The following is a 25026-nucleotide window of genomic DNA, read 5'->3' as shown; positions in this document are numbered from 1 at the left end:
ATTTCGACTTTCCGTTTATCAAAGAAGGAACTTTTAGTAACAATTAGCTTGTGTAACAACACTTGGCAGAGATTTGAAGACTATGGGAGGGCCATGCCCACACTCATCATCAAAGCAGTGTGTTGTATTTGTTCACCTAATCTTCCCATATTTTCTCTAGATATTTTCACTTTAAAATAGACAATGTTTGGAGACAGAGGAGGAGAGATTATGCAAATGTATGAATCTTAATGGGAAGTTCATTATTGAACATTTGACGTGAATTTCAAGAAATGATAAAAGACCCTGGGATTTACGAGACTTAAAAGAAAAATCTCTGCTCCTGGAGAACTTGGAAATTGCCAGTAAAAGAACTGAGACCCATTTGACAGCAGATAATGTATAAACCAGATTACGTTATGCCCTATGGTAATGAATAGGAAGCGGGGCACAGTGATAAGCTTAGAATGATGATCAATATTTGGAATACTGAGATAGGCAAGAAGGTAATTAGGCCCATTATGGACACAGTTAGCACAGATAACATAATTTAGGAAATTATACATTTGGATATTATGGGGACCTTTTTTTCTAGTCTAATGGATTTGCAATGATATCTATTAAAGCACATAAGACATTTTGCCTCTAGGGAAACTACTAAAAAAATAAAATATACAAAATTTTCAGTTAAGTGTAATCTAAAATAAAAAGACAAAGCGGGATATATTGGCGAATAAAGTGGTGTTGTGACTTCCTACTTGGAATTTATAATAGTTTTTCATTCAAAGAGTTTTAAGGCTATTAATTTCACATCACAACTCCCCATGAAGCAAGTAAAGCGTTTCTATTGTATTTGCCCAAGTTCATTGCTCATAATACAGCAATGCCAAATTGGTAATGAAAGCAAGCTATCTTGCCGAATTCCCGGCCTTCTTAAGTTTCATGCTGTGACCCCTGAATAGCATTGCAGTCATTTTAATCTCCACTTTACTACTGGGCACAATTCCTTTATTTTAGAGGGAGGAGCACTAACTTAATTAATTTTCACTAAGTGCCTTGAGGGCCATTGACGTTATTGAAATGTGCAAATTAATACATTATTTATTCTTAATTTATCATAAGTATTTATTAATTATAAAGCTCTAGCTGGGAGAAAAACTTGCCACATATCTGAAAGTGAATACCTTCCCCAAAATAATTCCTTATGTTCTAATAAGAATGTATTGGAAGCAATTTCATCAATAATGGAAGATCCAATTACTGTTTTTCTGGATTAAGGCATTCTTTTACTGCAAGATTTTAATGCTAGAACGGGAAGTTCAAATATTGCCAATGAAATCTCAGACTAATTAAATGATTATAGCCTTAAGGAAAGGGCAACCGAGATTCCACTCTCAGTCTTCCCAGTGATAGTCTCTAGGTGCAGTGAACAGATGGGTACATATACCCTATTTCAAAAGAAAAAAAAAGTAAGGAGTTGTTTAAAAAAAATCAGTTCAACTTTTGAATAAAAAAGAAATGATGCTATTTCTTCAGGAAGCCTTTTTCAACTTTTTGCAGAAGGGATGGTTGTAGTTAAGAATGCGATGGTGGAGGGGCACCTGAGTGGTGCAGTAGCTAAGCATCCGACTCTTGGTTTTGGCTCAGGCCTAATCTCAGAATCGTGGGATCGAGCCCCATGTGGGGCTCCACACTTCGCATAGTCAGCTTGATTTCTCTCTCCCTCGTCCTCTGCCCCTCTCCCTGCTCGTGAGCACGTGCGCGCACGCTCTCTCTCAAATAAATAAGTATAACTTAAAAAAAAAAAAAAGAATGCAATGGTGGACTCAACCAACTAAATTGGGCTAGGCTTTCACTTATTCAGATGTATAGAGGTGACACAAAAGTATAGTGACAGTAATTATCACCACTGCTTTATGAGCATAGACTATGCGGCAGTTACTCTTCCATGCTGGTCCTACCCTCATTTTACACATAAGGAAACTGAAGCACAGAGGGGTTAATAACTCGGGAAATAAGCGGCAGAGTGGAGTTTGTTGGGATGTTTCACAGCTTCCCCTCTTAATCATTCACTATTAATGATACTCTACACTTTTATTCTCTATTATCTGAATCACCTGCCTGTAGGGAACCAACAGCAGTTTGCAGCCATGGGGCAGGAATCTAAGACTGAGTCAGGGAAACTGAGGTCCACATCCAGACAATCCTCCAGGAAGGACTTTCTGTTTTGTGATACATTGACGTGGGACTTTCTACCTAGAAGGTGGAGGCAATGGTTTCTAAGGGTGTGAAGGATCGATTCTGTTGACCTAGACAGTAGCTCTCTGTTTTATGAGACCACCTCTTTCATGCCCATTTCTCACATGGAGAAGTCTTTAGTCCTTTAAATCTTTAGTCTTGTTGTGTGCATCCATTCTCTTCATAACAATGTATTTCTCTGGATGACAGGGAGTAGTAGGTATGTCTGAGGGTTGGTGAACCAAAAGACATGGATCCTGAAATTTCCCTCTACTCTTTGTGGGGAAGACTTCTGGTACTCAGTCAAGCGAGTCCTTCCTTCATTTGGGAACAGATGAATCTTTGAAAGTGCTATAACATCTTTTAAAAAAATGTCACTGATATCTCCTTATGAGGCTTTTATTTTAAGGAAAAATTTGGCACATGGAACTTTGAGAATATTTTTATTATATGATGTTGAGAATCATTTTTATCATGTAAGATCCCTCTTTTAGCACCCTTGATAACTATTATATCATTTGTTTAAAGAAGTTTGTGTATGTCAAGTTCGTGTTTCTGATGGGAAGATGAGTTTATCTGGATCTTAGAGAACATGGTCACTGGATGTAGAAGTCGTAAGTTAAAAAAAAATAAAGCTTTACTAGTAAAGTTTGAAAGAAGATTTATTCCTTGGCATAGGCAAGTAAGTGAGGTTGGCCTGGAAATCACTGAACAATCATATTAAGATTAGTTCTGTAGATGCTCAAAATGGGACGAGTAAATGCTCAAATTTGGACAGAGTCCACCCACCCTGAGAATGACAACGCATGGTATTCATAGATCACTCTCTCAGACAATTGCTTAAAATCAGCCACAGCCAATATCACATCAACTGCCAAGGAGAATGTGAGGAGTCATCATAGTTTGGGATGACTTCAATGGGATAGAGTGACTGAGGTTTTGAATTTGATTAATTACTTTACATTATCCCTTCAGAGAGACCTCTATTTTTAATGGGAGCCTAGAAAAAATATAATTTGTGTAAATGGTTAGGCTGACAATAGACAGTGAATCTTCCCATTCTAAAAGCTACAGAGTTTCCTAGGTAATGTCAACCTAAGTTTGAATTGGTGAGGGTAAGACTAAGAGAAGAGGGATTGAATGTGCCCCTTTATTGTGCTCTGTACAATCTTTACCTTGTAGGGTACTTCATTCTAAGTGTTTTGTTGGAATTTAGTGCTGATCCCCATCGACTGATAAAATAATCCCTCCCATAACCAGTAACACGACCTTGTCCTTCTATCGGAAGCCCTGGGACACCTACAGGAGATGTGGAACCCTGGTCAAGGCCCACATCAGAGTCTTCTTTCACTTGGAACTTCAGTTCGGTGCCCCTGTGAATCCTTGCAGAGGCTTTCCTGATTTCAGATTTTCCTCTCTCACATCAGCCTGCCACTGCTACATCCTGTTGACTCCCCAGGAATAAATATAAACATTTTTTCCAAGCCTGAAGACCCCTGGGTTCACATTCACAACCTAGAACTCAACTAATTTTGCTTTTAATTTTACCATGTACTACATCCAATACAGCTAGGTGGTAATTTTGGCCAATGTCAGTTGATGCTTCTAATTTGTGGCTTCTATTTATTTTTGTAAAGTGAATTAATTGCTGGCTCTATTAATCCAGCAAATCCATGAATCCTTAATGTTCAGTTTGCTTAGAATGAGTAACAATGTATTTGTTCCTTCTCAAATACGACTTCTTGCTGAGCTTTAGATGAGCTCCTCTTAGATAGCGTGCCTTATATCTTGGATGATTTATTCACTTTCATGTTCCCTAGAATTTATTGCAAAAGGTTGACAAGAATACTTGCAGTTTGGGCTCTAATCTAATCTCCTGAATGGCAATTAATAAATAAAAATGGTTACTATTGTTGACAGAGAACTAAGCTTTCTCAGATAGTGTTCTTCATCTTCTTGTTTTCACCAAACTTCATGTCAGATGTCCTAGCGGTTGATGGTGTAAAACATTTTCTGTAAACTCCAAAGCTTTTACTGTTGCTTCAATACCCCAAACCTCTATGTTGCCTTTTGTTTTCTTGTCAGAAACAATCTTATCCACTTTCTGTTTCTTCAACTTACCTTCTTTCCTGAGAATATTAGAAGTATGCCTCTTTGTGGATTTAGTAGTAACATAGTCTCAGTGTTTGTGACTTGCAAGTGGCATCTGAAATTTGTCCCTGAAATTTCTTGTAATTTTTTTTCGCTTAATCTCATCTCTGTTTCGTTGATCAAAGATACACTGTCACCTACAAAATGCAGTGTTTATTGTCATCATGTGTATTGTTCAAAGTGCAAAATTGCCTCCTGTAAGTTAATGATGAAACTAGAATTATAGCAACATCTGATCTTTGTAGTTTGCCTGTTTGGCCAGTCTTATCAGGACTAATCTAAGACTAATGCTTTTCTGGGGATGAGGACACAGTGGGCCAGTTTAAGTAGCTTGACTCATTAGAGTCATCAAGTAGAGGGCAGAGGCCAAGTTTATCTTTAGGCAGTACAGAACAGAAATGCTGGAATGAGGCTGCCTGAGGACATTCCCGGTTCTGATACAGAGTGAGTGTGTAATTTTATACCAGTATTTCTCTGTTCTGTTTGTGAGTTCTGTCATCTCTAAAATGGGGTTAACAATAATAACTGTTAGGATTACAGTAAGGTAATACAGGTAAAGCACTTAGAACAGGACGAAGCATGCCATGCAATGTTAGCTACTAGAATTTTTGTCATTATTCTGACTACTTTTAACATATTTAGAACATATGGAAAAGAGGCATTGAGTAAGGTAGTTTATGTATGTAATCCTTAGTATGTACTCCATCTGTAGCTATTGAAAAACTGCAAAGTAATTTATTCCCAGAAATGCAAATTTAGCTTCCAAGTAGTAATAACCTCCTTCTCAACTGGAGAGGATCATGAGATTTCGCCCTGGTAGAAAGGGGGCCTGATAGAATTCCTTCCATCTTTAAAATAATCTTTGTGCTGCTGGTATTTAGAGAGCCTAATCCTGCTGTAGACAACTGGAAGCCTGGCTGTGGCTGGGAATGGAGGTCGCGGCATGGGGGAAGGGGACAGCTACATGGCCAAACAGTGCGAGTAAAAAATATTATATATCGATGGGCGCCTGGGTGGCTCAGTCGTTAAGCATCATGGTCCCAGGGTCCTGGGATCGAGCCCCACATCGGGCTCCCTGCTCCGCGGGAAGCCTGCTTCTCCCTCTCCCACTCCCCCTGCTTGTGTTCCCTCTCTCGCTGTGTCTGTCTCTGTCTAATAAATAAATAAAATCTTTAAAAATATATATATATTATATATCGGAGAACAAATTACTAAAATTCACTTGTTTTTTTTTCTTTTTGGAATTATATATTTCATTTAAAAATTACCCCTTTTCTAGATACCCAAATAGAAATACAATTTGGAACAATAAGCATTGACACAGAAAAGTTGTTTACTTTCTTGCTTTGCTTTATTTATTTATTGACTAAATGAATTGCATTCATGATACAGTAATAGCCACTAGAGTAAAGTGTTTAATCATAAAAATTATAATCACTTCAATGTTGATTTCTATGCATAGTATGTTACTCAATAATCATAAAAATAGTCATGGAAATAGTAAAAGCTACAATGTAGGGGCACCTGGGTGCCTCAGTCAGTTAAGCACCTGACTCTTGATTTCAGTTCAGGTCATGATCTCAAGGTCATGAGATCAAGCCCTAGATTGGACTCCACAATCAGTGGGGAGTCTGCTTGAGATTCTCTCTCTCCATCTACCCCTCTCCCCCCAATGCTTTCCCTCTCTCTCTCTCTCTAAAAAAATAAATCTTAAAAAAAAAAAAAAAAGCTACATGGCACCTGGGTGGCTGAGTTGGTTAAGTGGCTGCCTTCAGCTCAGGTCATGATCCCAGTGTCCTGGGATAGAGCGCTACATCAGGCTCCCTGCCCCGTGGGGAGTCTGCTTCTCCCTCTGCCCCTCCCCCATGCTCGTGCTCTCTCTCATGCTCTCTCACTCTCAAATAAATAAATAAAATCTTAAAAAAGAAATTAAATTAAATTAATTATTTTTTAAAAAGCTACAACGTGGGGCACCTGGGTGGCTCAGTCGTTAAGCGTCTGCCTTCGGCTCAGGTCATGATTGGGATCGAGCCCCGCATTGGGCGCCCTTCTCGGCAGGAAGCCTGCTTCTCCCTCTCTCACTCCCCCTGCTTGTGTTCCCTCTCTCGCTGTGTTTCTCTCTGTCAAATAAATAAAATCTTAAAAAAAAAGTAAAAAAATAAAAAGCTACAACGTAGGGAACACTTGGGGTGGGCACTGTGAGAGAAGCCCTCATCATATTAGATGCCCTGTGTGTGTGTATGCATGTACAATTTCTATAGACTGCTAGAAACTTTCAAATTCATATATATCTGTGTATGTGTGCATATACACACAGGCATATTTATTTAATATGTTATCTTTTTAAAATCTTAACCACAACTTTACGAAAAAGGAAACCAAGACTCCAAGAACTCAAACCACTCGTTCAAAGTCACAAAAAGTTGGCAAAACTGGGGTCGAACCCCAAACCCTACTCACTCAACACCCCCTTTTTTAAGATGCCCAAACAAACATTTTTGGAACAACAGACTTTTCCACTACCCCACACCGTGCCTCATTAGGGAAAGGGTGACATTTTGCCCTTTCTTTTCCAGAATCTCCAAGCAAAGATTTCGGTCCAACCCTGGGTTTGAAAAAGTCCAGTTCCTTGGAGAGTCTCCAGACTGCAGTTGCTGAGGTCAGGAAGAACGAACTTCCCTTCCACAGGCCCCGGCCGCACATGGTTCGCGGCCGAGGCTGCAACGAGAGTTTCCGGGCAGCCATTGACAAATCCTATGACGGACCCGAAGAGCTAGAAGCTGGTAGGACAAAGTGCTTCCTTACCCACGTTCTTCATTTCATTATCATCTGCGAATCATAGGCAAGGATGTGTGCTTAACGACAAAGAAAAATGATTTAAGGATCACAATTAAATTTTTGATATTAAAAGTAATTCATTTTCCTGATATGTTTTGCCCTTTGGCTTAACGAACATGGAATTGGCTAACACAATATGCAATTTATCTGACAGTGCAAACTGTCAAAGAAATGTTCTCCTTCACTTTCCTACAAGGACGGGTAGGAGCACTAAGTATGCATTTCCTGACATTCTTTTTTCGAGTCATTAGAAGCAGCCTCAACCTGAGGACTGACTGCATTAATTGGGTAGAAGCAGTTGGGTTACATGTGTCCTCAGAAACCTCTCCTGGAAATAAACTCGCCCTGTTTGTTTGCCAGCATATGGGCTTTCGGAGCCGATCGAGGCTCCCAAGCTGGCTTTCATAGATATTTGTGTTTTGCCATGTATCAAACCTTTTATACCACCGGCTGAACCACCCATTGCTCCCTCCTCCCAACAGCAAACCTTACCTGAAGTATCCAGATTTAGGCAGTTGTCTCTTCAAAGGGTACAAGTAGCTGCATGGAAGGGTAGAACTCTGGAGTGCTTTATTCATTCCTGTATTTTACAATTAACTTTTCTTGATCTACTAACAGTGAGTGCCTCTGACCACACGTATTGATTTTTCTCTCCGTACAGACCGTCTGTCTGATAAGAGCTCTCACTCTGGCCAAGGAGCTCTGAATTGTGAATCTGCCCCTCAGGGCAACTCGGAGCTGGAGGATGCGGAACAGAAAGCCAGGAAAATCAAAAAACCCAAAGAGAAGGAGAAGAAGAAGGAAAAGGGCAAACTGAAAGTCAAGGAGAAAAAGCTGAAAGAAGAAAATGAAGACCCAGAGAGGAAAATCAAGAAGAAAGGATTCGGTGCCATGCTGAGGTATGGGCATGCTAGGAAGGCCCAGCGGGCTTTGTCTTGCTTTTTGGTTTCTCCTGGTGAAATCACTCCTCTGTGTGTAGCCAGAAAACAATAGCAAGCTTTCCCTCCTTTTTAGCTAAATGCGTAAAAATCTCAACTGTGAAGGCGCCTGTTCCTTTCCTGCAGAAGCAGAAGGAGCCTTCCTGGGTGGCTCCCAAGGCTCCTGGAGATCCCAGAAGGCTGTGATCAGTTTGCCGCAAACGGAAGGCTAACGCCAGGTAGAGGCATGGGTAGTGCTCGGCCCTTGGTACCGAAGCATTATGCGCGTGAATTAAATGTATCTTCCATCAGTGTAGGGAAAGCAAGAGGTGAGGGAGTCCCCAACCATCGCGTCTACAACACCCCCGTGTGAGTTAGAGAAGACAGAGTAGATGGACCTCACTCAGCCGCCCCGTAATTGGAGGTGCATGCATGGCCAGGCCTGTGAGCACCTGCAGAAGCTGGGAGAGGTCGGCGGGGATGTCCCTGGGTCTGGAATCAGACAACCCCGTTCTCAGTCTGGGACCCTCCACATCTGAGCTGCCAGGCTTCATGTGTTGCTTAACTTCCTGAGCCTTCCTGTCTTCACTTTCAAAGTGAGGCTAGCGGACCTGCTCTCCTGACTCAGTGGGGTTGTGAGACAAGATTTCAGATGCAGCCCGCCCATCCATTTGGCATATCCCCTCAGGGCACAATCAGAAACCAACTTTGTCTCTTCTCCTAAAGCTAATTCCAAATGTGCTTTGTTGATGCTGAAGTGGTGCCCCAACCAGCTTGGCATGTTCAGATTTCTCCAGGGCAGAGTCGAGCCCTGTTCTGTGCCTCCCCAGCTCTAGAGCCATGTGCCAAACCCAAGCTTTCATGCACGGGAAAGGGAGGGGGCCAGTGAATGTCTGCAAGTCTCAAGCAAACAGGGAGGATGACTGTCTCCTTTCATACAATTGCCTTCAAATTCTCTCAGGTGTAATCTTGCAGCCTGCTTGCTTATTTTGTTGGGGGCAAGAGGGGAAGCACCCCTTTCCCATTACTTTCTTTACTCCTACAACTTTGCATCACAAAAAATCACTCTCTCAGTCTCTGCCCTTCTTTTTTTCCAGGGACTGAAGGTGAGGGATGGGAGGTGATGGTGGTTACCTCTTATTCAACTCTTAGGAGATATCTCTCTTAAGAATACTGGGTGGCATTTGTCATCAGATGTCTTCAGTTTGGGATTTTTTTTTAAAAAATTTATTTACTTGTTTATTTATTTTAGAAAGAGAGAGAAAGCACATTAAGTGTGAGAGGGGGAGGGAGTCTCAAGCAGACCCCTCCCTGAGCATGGAGCCTGAAGTGGGGCTCATTCTCACAATCCTGAGATCATGACCTAAGCCAAATCCAAGAGTTGGACGCTTAACCGACTGACCCACCCAGGTGCCCCAAGTTTAGGATTTTCAACTGAAATTCCAGACAGAAACAGAAAGTTCTATTCCATATCTGTTATTCATATATAACATATGAATATAAATATAATATGTTATTATATATAAATATGGAAAGTGAGAGAGAGAGAGAGACCTTGAAACTGCAAAATCACATTTAGTCAACACAGATAATATTGATTCCAGTAAGACAAATCTCTCAATAGATGTTGGTTTGTTTTTCCTGGTGGTCTCTATAGACTCTGTCTTCCCATTTGATATTTTGAATGTTAAACTTGCCCTTTTTCTAGGTAATCATTATGATTGCCAGAATTTGTGGGCTGTGCTTTAACCATCCTGATAATAATGACACACACAATCCAAATATATAGATGAGAATTGCCTTTGAATTTATGGAAGTCAGAGGTTAACAGTGCAGGCTCTGCACGTGAAATGCTAAATTCAATCCCAGCTCTTCTGGTTATCTATCTAGGTAGCATTTGGCACACTATTTAATCTCTGTACCTCAGTTTCCTCATCTGAAAAAATGGGAATAATAATAGAAAATACCATTATTATGAGAATTACATTTGTTTAGTTACATGTAACACGCTTATAAAACAGCACCTGGCAAGAAATACACACTAAATAGATGTTAATTATTGTGGTAAGCAGAATAAGGGCCCCCTAAAGATGTCCATATGTCAATTCCTGGGACCTGTGAATATGTCATGTAACATGACAAAGGAGAACTACAGTGCAGATGGAATTAAGGTTGCTGATAGGCTGACCTTAAGATAGAGGTGATCATCCTGGATTTCCCCCCCATGGCCCAAAGTAATCATGAGAAGCCTTAAAAGTGGAAGAGGGAGGTGTGACTGTGGAAGAAAGGTGCAGAGAAATGCAATGTTGCCGGCTTTGAGTTGGAGGGAGGTGGCCATGAGCCAAGGAATGAGGGCAGCCTCTAGAAGTTAGAAAGCACAGAGGAGTGGATTCTGTCTGGAGAGCCTCTAGAAGAGAACCCAGCCTGCCAAATCCTTAACTTCAGCCCATTTCTGTTGTTTCAGCCACTAAGTTTACAGTACTTTTTTTTTTTTTTACAGCATCAGTAGAAAACTAACATAGTTGTTATAATCACTAGTACTACTTCTACAATATCGTAGTAATGTATAAGGAAACAATTTCCTCTTTAAGGTGTTAAAGAAAAAAAAAGCCATGAAGATTTAACTAGAGTAGTCTATAAATATAAAAACTATTAGAGCTGGATGGGGTGGCTGGGTGATAGACATTGGGGAGGGTATGTGTTATGGTGAGCACTGTGAATTGTACAAGACTGTTGAATCACAGATCTGTACCTCTGAAACAAATAATGCAATATATGTTAAGAAAAAAAGAAGAAGAAGAAGAAGATAGCAGGAGGGGAAGAATGAAGGGGGGGAAATCGGAGGGGGAGACGAACCATGAGAGATGATGGACTCTGAAAAACAAACTGAGGGTTCTAGAGGGGAGGAGGGTGGGGGGATGGGTTAGCCTGGTGATGGGTATTAAAGAGGGCACGTTCTGCGTGGAGCACTGGGTGCTATGCAAAACAATGAGTCATGGAACACTACATCAAAAACTAATGATGTGATGTATGGTGATTAACATAACAATAAAAAATTTAAAAAAAAACTATTAGAGCTTCACATATCCCATTTTCTAGAATATTGCCTTTACTTTACAGTTTGTTTCAGATGACTTGATGTGGCAGGTTCATGCTCTGTTGCCCTTAATATAGAGCAGGCTATTCCTTTTGTTGTCCAATATAGGCTGTATTTGCCTGTGGTGGAAAGAACAGGTTCTAGATCCTTTAGCCATCTAGCAACTCCGTTTTGTTTCCTTCTACTGTTTTAGCAAAATTAAGATCTGAAAGGTGGTGTTTGATTTTATCTCCTGTGTAAAAATAGCAACTGTTGCCCATAGCGTTTTGCATCTGAGGTTGTGAGCATATTGGAGTTGCTGCTGCATGCACATTTTCAACAACAAAGAACCCAAAAGCTCTTACCATTAGCCAGCAGATTTTGCTTTAATTCTCGTCTGTTGCTCAGATGCTGTTGACTTAGTTTCTTTCTTATTTAAAAAAGATTGATTGATTTAAGGTTCTCTAGGAAGTAGATGTGTGGCTTAAATATGTATTATTTTTTTCCATTATCTGCGTTTCACAGCCCACTCCCCTGTCATGGAGCTTTAATGCAGCTTGTGCCATGGGCAGTGGCACCTGGCCAAGGGCATGAGCGGAGACCAGAGTCGTCTCCCTCTCCTCACCACACCATGCGTCGTGGAAGTGCGAATGTGTTAGCAGTGGCTTTGCTCTGGCTTGTAAAAAGCTAAGTGTTGTGTGCTTTTCTGATATTAGCCGGTCCATTCATGTTAATTTGTAGTCATACAGGTTAGCTCATTAGTTAATTTGACCTCCTCCTGATCCTTTTGAAAAAATTATGGGGATCTCGTTAATTCGTATCTTTAAATGTGCGTTGTGGTTCCAGTATGCTTAATGCTTTGCTGATTTCAGAATTACATCCTCGTAGATTCACCTGTGGCTCTGACACAAGCCATGAATTATTATGGAAAAATATGCAAGTCAAGAACCTACCAACTTTGTTAGTTTCCCTGAATCCTCTGTTTACCTGCCTTTGAAAGAGGACATTAGGGCATCAAGATGCTTACATTTTTTCCTCATGTGTTTGGCTTTCCTTAGGGCTTGTACTCTTCATGGCGCTAGCGGGTAGAAACAATGCTTGTGGCTCCTGGCAGCCAAAGGGTGAAGCTCAGACCCCCTCAGTAGAGAAGCCAATTGCTATCAGCCCTCGGCCATTTTCCTGGGGTCTAGCAGATCTTTTTTAAGCACTGAAGAGAAATACCCTTTGGCTAACGAAATCTTGCCCTGTCTAGAGCAGAAAGCCCAGCATTAAGCCCCTGATTTCTTAATTGTTTAGTAACCATGTGGATCTTTACATTCTCTAAACTGAATTCTGTCCCAGGTCTGTGTTTAAAATCTATTCCTTTATATCGTATTTGCTGTTGTTCCCTTTTGATATTATAGGCCACTCACTTCAAAGACCTTTGAATTATCAACTTGTGCTGGACTCTGAATGGAAAACCTTGATGTTGATCAAGTACCTTTTCTATACCCTTTGTGTGCTTTGGTACCTAAAGGAATTGTGCCTATTAAATTCCTTTTTAATGGATTAACAAATAATAAAGTGCTATACCTGCCAATAGAAAACTTCATCTGTTTTAAAAATTTGTCTGCCCTTAGTCATTGATTAATAACCTATGCCGAATGCTTACTCTTTGCCAAGCACCCTCCTAATTAGACTTCATTTATTCCACGTTATTTATTGAATGCTTATTTTGCATCAGGCATTGTTCTAGACCCCCAGCATACAGCAATGAAGTCCTTGCTTTTATAAGTTTTTGTTTTTGGTTTTTTTTTTGGTCTTAAAAAAGGAAGGGAAACTCAAAGACTTTCGAATTTCTTTTGGTGATTTTAAAACCAAACAAGCAAACTATCACATAAACATGTTAACTCCTCGTAGCAGTGGATTTCCCAGGGAGAGGTGGGACATTGGCCTCAGCTACCTCTGAGACAAAGCACTACCTTGTCAACTTGAGGGAATCAATAGTTTATCTTGGTGCTGGGCAAGACATGCAGGCGGCAGCTCTCGTGTAATTTGCGTCCCAGTGACGAGGAGAGAACAAACACTAACTCAAAACGACTGAGATTATTTCGGACTCTAGTAGGTGTTATGAAGAAGGTGAAGTCAGAAGGGATGGTGTCTTCTTCCCCACAGGGACTAATTGCCTAACAGACTGTGCCTCTGCCCAGGCTACACTTAATGTCAGCAGATGCGTTATCAGAACCTAGCATGCTGTGGTACTAATGCCAAATCACTTTATGCTTTTTTTTGCAGCACATGAATATAAGGTTATTTTTAAACCAACTTCACATAAAGCTATAACAAAATGCTAACCCAAATTCTGTCCTTTTTAGTACACAAAGCCCTGTTAGACCTGAGCTAAACAATTCTGAAGACACGTGGGCTTTAATCTAAATAGCACACTTGATATGCAGCCGTTGTACGTCCACTCTGTTCCTCCTGGCCCATCAGCTGGTTGTTCCTTTTGTTTGTTTGTTTGTTTTGTTTTAAGTAGGCTCCACACCCAATGTGGGGCTGGAACTCATGACCTCGACCAAGGTCAAGAGTCACATGTTCTACTGACTGAGGCAGCCAGGTGCCCCAATTGGCTAGTCTTCATAGTTTCTTCTTACCTTAGCTAACATAGGTATACCTCAAGGATACACTGGTTCAGTTTCTACAGAGAGAAGACTAAATTATGAACCCTAATGGCATTAGGGTTTTTTTTTTTAATCTAAAGGCATCAACTTTTTATTTCTAAGCTTTGCAAGTGCTAAAGCATCTATGTTTTGTTTTATACTAAAACATACTATTTTATTGAAACTAAGGCAATTCTATATAATGACATCTTGCTGTGGACCATTTTAAAAAGAACACTTACACACACACACACACACACACACACACACACACACACACACACCCCTTCCTCCTCCACCACAAACAACACAGACATCATCACCATTAAATTTATACTTAACATAGATAAAAACCTGTCCCTTACAACCTCTGTGGCCTTCATGAATCCCTTTGAGTCAGTCTGCTCAGCAGTGAATTGGGGATAATAACATACCCTCTCCCAATTGTGAAGTTGAAGGTAATTTTTAATTTTTAAGTTTAATTTTTAATTTTTCCTCTCATTGCTATTTTGTATTTCAGATGAGCATGGTATGTTTTCTTTAGACTGGACAGTTTTGCTTAATAAGTTGTAAGAAGTAATGACATAACTAAAATTATTCAATCCTTTTTATTTTATAAGCTTTGGGTCACTCCTTTCTAAATATAACCTTGAACTATTTTGAAAGGTTATCTAATCATTTGGTGGCATTGAATACAAATAGAAAGGGGACTCAGATGGAGGAACAGGTTTTTTCCTTTTCTATTTTTTTCCTTCATGTATTTCAGACCAGAGTGTATGGATGGGTTTTAGACTTGATATTCTCAATGCATGGCTCATAGTTATTTCATTGGGCTGCCTTGGAAATTGTCTTATAATACATTACCCATAAAGATACATTTTGACTTGATTTTTAAATTAGGTTAGATAGAGACTGAATACTTAAATCTCCAGGGAGCATGACATCTGTCGTACATTTCTCCTCTTTACCTTGATCCCATAACGGCCGTTGTAGGTCTCATGTACAATAAATGCAATGTGGCTGTGCCTGTCATTACCTCTTTCTAGATAGTGGTTGTAAAATGTCTGGGTATCCCTTCAACTTTATGGGTATGAAGGGCAACCTATCTAATGTAGCCAGGCCAATGAAATTTTAAAAAGTCATTTCCCCAAAGGCAAAAGGCCAACAACAGGCTAGAGATGAGGTGCTTTACTTCATGAAGTAGAGGCCAGTTTGAAACATGAAATTTCAGATGAAAAATGAAAGAAAGCCAAAGTAGGTCGAAGTTCTTAATTCAGCTGCAAGCGTATATAGAAATACATTGAAAACAGAGAACCTTATGGGGATCAGGGCAAAATGGCTGCATATATTGAGCCTGAGAGAAATATATGACTGGCAAAAAAATGAATTTGCATGTCAAAAGCTACTCAGGTGCAACCATCCATCCTTCTCCATGGCTCACTATGATTGAGCAGGAAAGGAATAGAAGCTGAAAACATATTGAAATTTTGTTAGGCTCCTTTTTTTGCCCTTTTGGTAACTGAATTTTCTCACCTCACAGTCCATCTTAAATTATTTACCTTCTCTTTCACGATATGAGCCATGAATATTTTGTTTCCTCATTTTGTTAATTTACCAATTTCCCTCTGAGCTAAGTACCCTAGCAATTTTAATTTTTATTCGAGTTAGGAAGAGCAATGACCCCCTCCCCCCTTTTTTTTCATTACTACTATCACAGGCCTGGGCTCAGAATGCTACTTTTTATGACCAGCAGTGTTGAGCCCATAATGGAATTGCAAAGTAGAGAGTGTAATATACCGATATTGACTTCCATTAAACCCAGTGGTGTGATCGCTGATAATATTTATACATTTATGTATTATACATCCTAGCTTTTGTTCATTTGCAACTAAGCACCAGAGAGGAAAATTAGCATCATAATAGGAATAGATTGCAAACAGGAGAATGTAAAAAAGTGGAGGGAGAGCCTCTGTAAATAGGGCAAGTGAGAGAAAATGATGAGGGTAGAGGCAAGTATGGTAACTAAAGGGTATAGATTAAATTTGGATCAGACAAATATAGGGTGGTGTGGCCAGCATTTATTTTTTAAGTGAAGGAAGACCCAGAGCCAGACAGGCTGCTTGTCTGATAGGCTGAGAGGCTCAGCGCAGAGACAAATGAGCTGCCGCAGTGCCCAGAATCCAGAGTTTGTTTGGTGTCTGACTTAAATAATTTTTTTCAGCTGTCACGCCTGTCTGCAAATGTTTGTTTATCATTCTATCTGTTTTCTTTGAGTATATGTTCATAGAGGGGCGAGGGGCATAGATGGAGTTAATTAGTATACAAATGTATGGGTAGCTTGTTTTCTAAATCATTTGAAAAGCTGATTGCTGTTCAGCGCCTTTCCCTCCTACTGTATGGAATCTCGCTTCCTCGGGAGCTCTGTTTATGGCTGTCCAAAGCAGGATGATTTTCTCATACTTGCCATAATAACAAATGATCACGTATAGTGTCAACCAAAAGCCTGATTTGTTTAATTAGGGTTCTCTTCTTCTCTTAATATGCGTGCACAACTCCCATTAATGTTAATGTGAATTATGAAAGAGCACTGAAGAAAAATAGACCCCTTTATCTCATTACTTTTCTTGGATAATGAGGTTTAGATTTGTTAACAGATCAGAACAAAAGTCCAGTGGAAAAAAAAATGGCTTAAGTTTTTAAAGAAATTGATATGCTAAAAAGAACTTTCACGGGCGCTAAAGTGGAAGATAGACATTAATAAATAAACTTCGTTAGCATTTAAGGTGAAATATAATCATTTAAAATGCTGGATTAAGAAAATGCAAAGGATCTCCTAATGGACCTATTTGCATACTCATATTAAATAACTAATAAAACATATTAACAACAAGTTTATTCATATATAAACACTCACAAGCTCCTAGTTGAGACCGCATTTGCCTAATTTGCTTTGTACCATGTCCAGCACAATGTCATGTCCTTGTGCAATGTTTACTTAATACTATTAGATAATGACATGTATAGATTTAATAATTTGCTTGAGGGAAAAAATGAAATTAGTTCTTTGTTTAGCACCTTTTATCTGAGAACGTCAGTGTAATTTACCAACATCCATCTTTAAGATGCATGGGATATGAGGGTGGCAAATAGTAGCTCTACTCTGCAGGTAATAAAGAATGAGACACTGAGAAGTGAATCCCCCTGCCTAGAGCCAGACTTTGAACTGATAGCAATACTAAGTCCCCTCTTAATCATTGCTGCTACTGTATTAGCATCTAAAAATGCATCGACACCAGCCACAGTTTTGTTTGTTTGTTTGTTTTAAAGATTTTATTTATTTATTTGACAGAGGGAGACACAGTGAGAGAGGGCACAAAAGCAGGGACAACGGGAAAGGGAGAAGCAGGCTTCCCGTGGAGCGGGGAGCCCGATGCGGGGCTCAATCCCAGGACCCTGGGATCATGACCTGAGCCAAAGGCAGCTGCTTAACGACTGAGCCACTCAGGTGCCCCCAGCCACAGTTTTGTATATACTTTCATACACCCTGTAGAACCCACACTTTTTTATTTTTGCTACTCATTGGATTTTCCTGTCCCAAGTCAATCTATGAAACAGCAATTTAATAACAAGAGATTATAATTAAGGGAAAAGACTTGAATCTTTGGCATAATAACCATATAAGAGGGAGAGGCTTCCCAGAACAATTACAGACAGATATAGGAGATACACAAATTGAAAAATGGATAAGAGATACACAAATATTACTGGACTGCACATCTAGGACTATTATCGTAACCATGCTAAATAATATCTAACAGGATTTTGGAGACATTCCAATTTTGCTTCTCCAGCCCGATGCTGATCATTTCTGCGTGGTGGCCTTGCCTCAACCTCGGCTTCAACAGGGCTAAAATCTAATTCGTCATCCACCCATCTAAGTCACCAGCTCATCCTGATGTTCCTGACTCTGTAGGAGGCACTGCCAGGAATCCAGTGGCATCTGTCCGGGATGCCATTCTCTTGCCCTTCCCTCCCTTCCATTAGCCAGCACCCCTGTTGATACTCGCAAAACGCTGTCTCTGACGTCTCGACTGCCTTCTCTGTCTCCACTGCCATTCGCTAACCGTGGTCTTTGTTGTTTATAACTAGATTCTTTGAACAAAGGCCTAGCTGCCTGCTTTCTTCCTTTTTTCATTCCGGTTCCTCCTAGGCATAGCCAGCATCCATTTATTCCTTCGGTTATCAGATATTCAATGAAAACCTTCTGCACTAAAATGCATCATAGCCTAGTGGCCAGGGACAGATCCTCTGAGGCCATTATCTGCTTAGGTTCAAATCCCAGCTCTATCCCAGCTCCATTTCTTTGTAGCTGTCGGTCGTTTAGCACCTACTTGACTACCCTGTGCTCAGTTTCCTCTTCAGTAAAACTGGAATAAAAGCCTCTACCTAATAGAGTTGCTTTGAGAGTGAGTTCGATGATATATGAAAAATGCCTGGCACATAGAATGTTCTTAATATATAACCTATTCTGCTCTAGGAGCCAAGACATTGCCAATTACCAAGTCGTTCTCAAAAATCCCACTGTCCTCGAGAGCCCTCTACAGAGCTTGTTAAAATTAGGGATCACTGGATCTTACATCACAGATTCTAATTCATTAGGTCTAGGATGACGTCTGGGTATCTGATGATTCTGATGCAGCCAGTCCTGGGAACTCCCACTTGGGAGCCGTTAACTCCTAAAGTTCAAACTATTTAGGTCGGCATTCAGTACCTTCTGTATTCTTATCCCAGTTTGTTTTTCACTGTTCCCTTGGGCAAACTGACCACTCTGACCCGATGACTCACTATTACCCAAAACAAGCTTCATGAACGCTAAGATGGTACCCTCTTTTAGGATGATCTCCCTTCTCTTTCTTCCTGCCTCCCTCTCTCACATCTCCCTCTCTCTCTGAGTCCTGCCAGACTTCTGAAGTCCACTTTAAGCCCCATCCCCCTTATATATCCTTCTTTGACCTGCATTCTTTCTCTTCAAAACTCCTACATTCCAAGTGTTCTCATGTTGGACTTCCCATAGGCAGACTTGGGGTTTAGTTTAGGCTTTACATGTCTGTCTCCTTCAGTGGGGTCAGAAATTCCTCTAAAGAGGGCTTCCTCACTGTGCTTTTGCACAGCGTTAGCCCTTACTAAGCTTGTGCTGACCGACCGATGGCTCGGATGACATGCTCATCGGAGTCAACTTGTTGTGCCCTTTAGTCCTTCTAGATAATAGTATTGAAAATAATGAAAACAGGGGAAGTGGTTCAAAAATCAGAAAGACGGTGAACTGCATTGGGAGTTAATTATTTTTTTTAATTTCTGCTTGAAGAAAAGGTTGAAGGATGAGTTAAGTGGTAATAGTAACCAGCTGTTCTCCATCTCCACTGAGGACAGGGCTAGAGAAAATCGGCCAAAATCCTTATTAGAAAAAAATGAGGTTAGACAGAAAAAAGAAGACAGTTGTTAAGCACTGGAATGAGGTTTCTGAACAGGTTGTAGAATTGACCTCCCTGAAGTACTTTAAAAGTAGGAAAGATGAATAGCCATCTAAAATGATATGAAAAAACTTGCCAATCAGTTTATTATTACTTGAATATCTATTAAATACTACTCTGGGGAAACCCGGAAAAAAATACACGGCATGAACCTTTTGCTTAGGCTCAATATCAAATTAAGATGACCCATAAATACAAAATGATTAGCAATGAAAAGGGGATTTAAAATTAAGAGCCAAATGGTGAGATTATGACCATGATTGTGGTTAGAATTCAGATGCATGCCCTTTCTACTTCTTCACCCCTAGAAAAACCTACCCCGGGCCTTTTTTTAAATATATAGATTTTCTATATCTATTTCCAAACTGCTTTTCTAGGTTGACTGGAATAAACCTGAATCTTTTTTGAAATAATTTATTCAGTACTTTCGAGCAAGCCACCAGTAAGTATACAATGAGCATGTTGTAAGTAAACGGCCAGTTGTTTTTTCCCTGACATCCTCTTTCGTTCATTCAACAAATATTTATGGATTGTCTTATAAGTAACAGTCTCAGCGCTCAGTTTGGAGGTAACCACAGTGAACAACTCAGATGTGTTTACCTGGCACCTGCAATCTTTCCTTAAAGGATAGTAGGGCATAGAAGTTCTAATATTAACATAACATAAAATGTATTAAGTTCCTTTTAAATAAACAGAGCAACCATGGATCCCATAAAACTATGGTTAAACCATTTGCAGTGTACTTAGTAAAAATATTGAAAGTGGGACGTCTAAACCTAGTTGTACAATTGCCTTCTTAAATGGAAGTTTTCCTTTGCCTGGGAGATACACACTTTGTATACACTTGCAGTGTGTGTATAAACGATCATCGTGATGATCAAGTACTTGGCCATTGGCTGAAAATGATTATAGTTGCAGACGTGTCCATAGACTAAAGTAGATTAGGGTTGGTAATCTGAAAAGTCAATTTAACAAAGTGAAATGGCACTGAATTGAGAGAAATAGCCCAAGACTCCCAACATGTAACTTGCCAAAATAGAAGACCTAATTAGAGGCAAAATGAAAAATTTGGCCTTTAAACATATTCATGGTGTGTCCTTTGTTCTGTGTTAGCATAACAAGCTGGTCCCAGTTTGAGCACTAAAAGCCCCATGCCCCTGGGAAACTGCTCAGTTTTAAGCAAATCAGAACGGTGGCCCTAGTCTGCATTCTCAGTTGTATCTGATCCTCCCGCTCCATCCCTCTCTACCCTTTGTTTATATGCTACCACAGTCATAAAAATTCATTGAAAACACAAAATGAAAACTAACTTTATTTGTAATACCACAAGCTTAAAAAAAAAGTATACTACAAATTAAAAGAACATATAAAACAGTGGAAGCTCTAAGAGAAAAGTTGAGTGAACTCTTCTATTACATTAATTTTTTTGTGCTTGCCTTAGCCTGAGCTGTCATAATTCTCTTAAGGCTTTCTTGGTATCTGAAAACACCATATAGCTCCAGGAATCAAAGTAGAAATGTCTCAGCAGAGAATGACTAAAAGCCAGCACCCCACTTACCAACAAAAAAAAATCCTTAAAAAAAATTATATAAATTCAGAACTCCAGAAAGAGAGAGCTGGAGGGCACATCGACCAAAAATAATGGTTGTAACTCTGATTGCAGACAAAATCACCAGTGAACAGTAAAAACCCTAATTCTAGGGCTTTCGGTATTAGTTCATCCCATTGATAGGCTTCTTGTCCCCCAGGGACTATAATTTTCCACTTTAAATTTGAACTCTAGTCCATGTATAGTAGAAAATCAATATCATAGATTTGTTCTGCTTTCCTTTTACCTCCTGGAATTTTCAAAGTATATGAAAGAACAGCTTTTATGATGAAGATGGACTGTAAAATGAAAGGAGTGGCTTTGACCAATTCCCTAGAACTTTGACCCAAACTTCCCGCACCATGTCCTCCATGCCTCTCATGCCTCCGCCATTTCCGCTCTAGTAGAGTATTTCATGTCTACATTGATATGATTACTGAAACACTTTTGTAAAGACTCTTTGACAAGGTTAATTGGAACTTGCTATCCGAACATTTTTTCCTATTTATCCTACCTTCTCTCCTTCATTTTGTTTTACTATATTCAATTACAGTTTCCTTCTCTCTATTGTGATGTGAGTAGAGGGAGGTAGAGGAAGAAATTTACACACACACACACACAAAGAATTCTCCAAAAACCTAGACATTTAACATTTATACAGATAATCGTGTTTCCATTGTTAAAATGAGTGAAGATGCCAAGGCATTGTTGCAATAAATGCAGACTCGGGGACGTGGTAGGCCATTCTCATTCCTTCTGACTCCAGCTAACCCAGCATCTTCTCAGCTCAACATGTTCAGGCCACATAGAAAAGTCATTGGCCAGGCCCGATTCCTCAAGACTTGCATTAGAGCTGACCTGGATCATCTTGGTATTTTCCACTGGTTTTGTACCACCTTGAATATAAGAACCATGTTTTATGAATTTTTGTGTTCTTCCCAGTATCTCTGTCTTGGCTTCATTTTTCTTCCCTCTACCTTCCCCTCATATCTCCTCATAAATATAATCCCAATTTTCAGGTTCCTCCTGGTCCTGGTCTCTTGAACTAAACACAAAATTAGACTGACTTTCAAGCATCTCTCCCCTGACACTGGTCATCTCTGTGTAAGTGCTTTCCACATCTGGCATCTGGTAGTCCACCCACAGAACTCAGTAAATCTATGAAATTCTGAGTAACCACGACTCTTAAACAAAGTACTACATCCCTGCCTTGTTGGTTTCTACTACGGGGTTGGTCAGCCCAGTGGCATTGCCTAGAACCCTCAGCCCCATGCAGGCCTCAGCGTGAACCCTGTTGTCTTAGACTAGAGCACTGATATAGTGGAACTTGCTATTTCTGACAGGTCATACCCAAAACACTCATTCCTGGCTCCGTCTCCAGCCCCATGTGTCTAGTTACAAGGTAGTTTTCCTTGAACCTTGCGTATCTTACCTTTCAAGTGTGCATCTGTCTTTGCTTTCCTCACTGCCATGGCCTGTGCTGCTAATGGAATATGCCTGAATGGACCACTTCTAGACTAGCTGGCTGACCTCTCTAAGTCAGCCTCTTTGTCTTTATGTGATTCCTCTGGCCATTATTCATCCTGGTTAGCAGCACTCTATCTAATCCCCTTCCCCACTGATCCTATTTTGTTAGGTGTATCTGACAACAAATTTGCTAATGCTCACTGTCTTTCCCGTAGTTTATTCAACATTCAACGATGGATTGCTGAACTAATTCTTGATTTCAAGAAATGCATTCTAGGGCGTCTGGGTGGCCCAGATGGTTAAGCGTCTGCCTTCGGCTCAGGTCATAATCCCAGGGTTCTGGGATTGAGTCCTGCATCGGGCTCCCTGCTCCTTGGGAGCCTCCTTCTCCCTCTGCTTCTTTCTCTCTCTGTCTCTCATGAATAAATAAATAAAATCTTTAAAAAAAAAAAAAAAAGAAGTCCATTCTAGAAATAATAACTAGCGGTCATGCTTCCATAGGCTGATTTGATTTTTTTTTTATTTTATTATTTTTTAGGGAGGGAGAAAGAGCCTGTACACGAATGGGGGAGGAGGGGAGGAGGGAAAGGAAGAGAGAGAATCCTAAGCAAGCTCCACACTGTGGAGCCTGATGCGGGGCTCGATCTCATGACCCTGAGATCACGACGTGAACCAAAATCAAGAGTCAGGTGCTTATCCAACTGAGCCACCCAGGTGCCCCTAGGCTGATGTGATTCTTAAATGACAGTTGATGTTTTAACTCTTGTAGTTTTTCTTTTTATCCAAAGTATTCATTTTGTAAAACTGAAGTATTCTAAAAGAGAAAAACAAGTTTATTGAATACTGAAATCTCTAAGAGAAGGAACTCTCTTAATTTTGAAAATACAGGTTAAAACCTACTAATAAGCTCCGCTCTTTACTTTTGCATTTTAGTGTTAAACTTTAAATCTAACTGTCTATCATGTTTTATTCCATAAGAAATGTATCAGCATAAGGAGAAATGGTGGTAGGTTATAGGCTGTAATAGAAATTCTAATAGACTGTTAAACAATAATATGGCAGGCAGATACCATTTTAATCAGTATTGTCATTAATGACTATCAATAGAGAGGATAAGATGTTCTTGTCTTTGTGAATTATGATTTATGACTGGCACAGCAGTCACACTGAAGTATATTTATTTTACAGTACAGAGACATTGATTAAATGCACATGGCATCTCAAATACAGTTGACATTTTAAGTCAAAATTATTATAGACACACAGCCATTCATTTAAGCTGTTGCTTTAAAAATGTGTCTCAACTGATTGTTAATGGAAGAAAGTCTAGCTGGGCCAATATTTCAATAAGTTGATCCTTTATTTAACCGGTATACATCACCTGGGGGAAATTTGCCTCCTTTGGGCAGTCCTATCATTTTGCTCTGGTGGGTAGACCACCAGATGAAAATAGTCCTTAATGTATATATTCACTGGGGTTCTAGATTGCTCAGAAAGCATTCTCTTATTAGGATAAAATCATTTTTTGGTTCTCTTCCCATTCTCCCTACATTCTCTGAAAATCTTGCCTTCTAGCCTACCAACCTGCTTAGGAAATAGGTCTTAAATAATTGATGTCAGCTGTAGCTGAAACATTAATATCATTTAGGGATGATGGTTTTTGTAATGTATATTGCAGCATGTTGCCAATAGACCAGTGACTTTAAACAACATAAGTGTTTGGGTATTGATTGTTGATTTACAAGATCGAGGCCAATAGTAATTGTGTCTGAGAGCATACTTATATACCATGTCTATAAATTCTTTGATCTGGTTTCTCATTTATGTCTTTTTAACCTCAGAACTTGCTTAGATCTTTTCTTTTTAATTTTATTACAAGATAATTTTAGACTCACATAAAAGTTACCAAAATAGTACAAAGAATTCTTATATACCTTTCACCCGGATTCCTCAGATGTTAACATTTTGCCACATTAGCACTAGCATTTTCTCTCTCTCTCTCTCTCTTTTTCTTTCTCTTCATAGGGACATATATACAGATACAGGCATCTATTCCTTTCTTTTTTCTGAATAACTTCTGAGTATTTGCAAACCTGATACCCTAAACTTGCTTTAAAGCTAGGCTTGCCTCATTGTATAATTTGTGTCCCATATTTGAGAAAAGTAAACCGGTGGCCTCAATTCACCCTCAAATCAGTAAAATCAGAAATTATAAAATGAAGAAGGTGATGATTTCAAATATGACTACAAGTCAAGAAAACCAGTATGTGATATTCTTTTGTTTTCATGGACGATACTGTCACGACCTAATCTAAAAACCTGAATTAAGTCAGCATTGACTTCTGGTAAATGAGTACACATTTCCAAGAGTGAGATGTATTTCTTTGACAGTTAATGAAACTTTAAAAGTAAGACCTCTGCAAAAAGGTGCAAATATCCATGTGATGAGGCCTCATTAACCATTGAATTTAGCCCAATGTGCTTGAATGAGATGATAAATAGGAAAATGTCCTGCTGATTATTATTAAAATTGTGCTACAGAAGGATTGTTAGAAATCCAATACTATTTTTTCTCAGACTTATCCTTTCCATTTTGCTGCAG

General features: G+C 39.7%; 1 protein-coding gene across 2 annotated transcripts in view; it reads left to right on the top strand.

Annotated features, from left to right (window-relative positions):
* The window catches only part of PARD3B (par-3 family cell polarity regulator beta), a 1008697-nt gene that overhangs the window by 711609 nt on the left and 272062 nt on the right, over window positions 1-25026 (top strand). For both annotated transcript variants that reach the window (XM_028112243.2, XM_088021577.1), the window contains exons 17-18: window positions 6945-7151; window positions 7868-8105. In XM_028112243.2, coding sequence (XP_027968044.2) covers window positions 6945-7151; window positions 7868-8105 — 445 coding nt within the window. The remainder of the gene's footprint in view (window positions 1-6944; window positions 7152-7867; window positions 8106-25026) is intronic.

Source organism: Eumetopias jubatus, unplaced genomic scaffold, assembly GCF_037043125.1.
Source record: "Eumetopias jubatus isolate StellerSeaLion01/CBP00866 unplaced genomic scaffold, mEumJub1_p1.0 scaffold_3, whole genome shotgun sequence".
NCBI lineage: Eukaryota > Metazoa > Chordata > Mammalia > Carnivora > Otariidae > Eumetopias > Eumetopias jubatus.
Note: the sequence above shows the minus strand (reverse complement) of the source record. Positions and strands in the feature narration are given on the sequence as shown.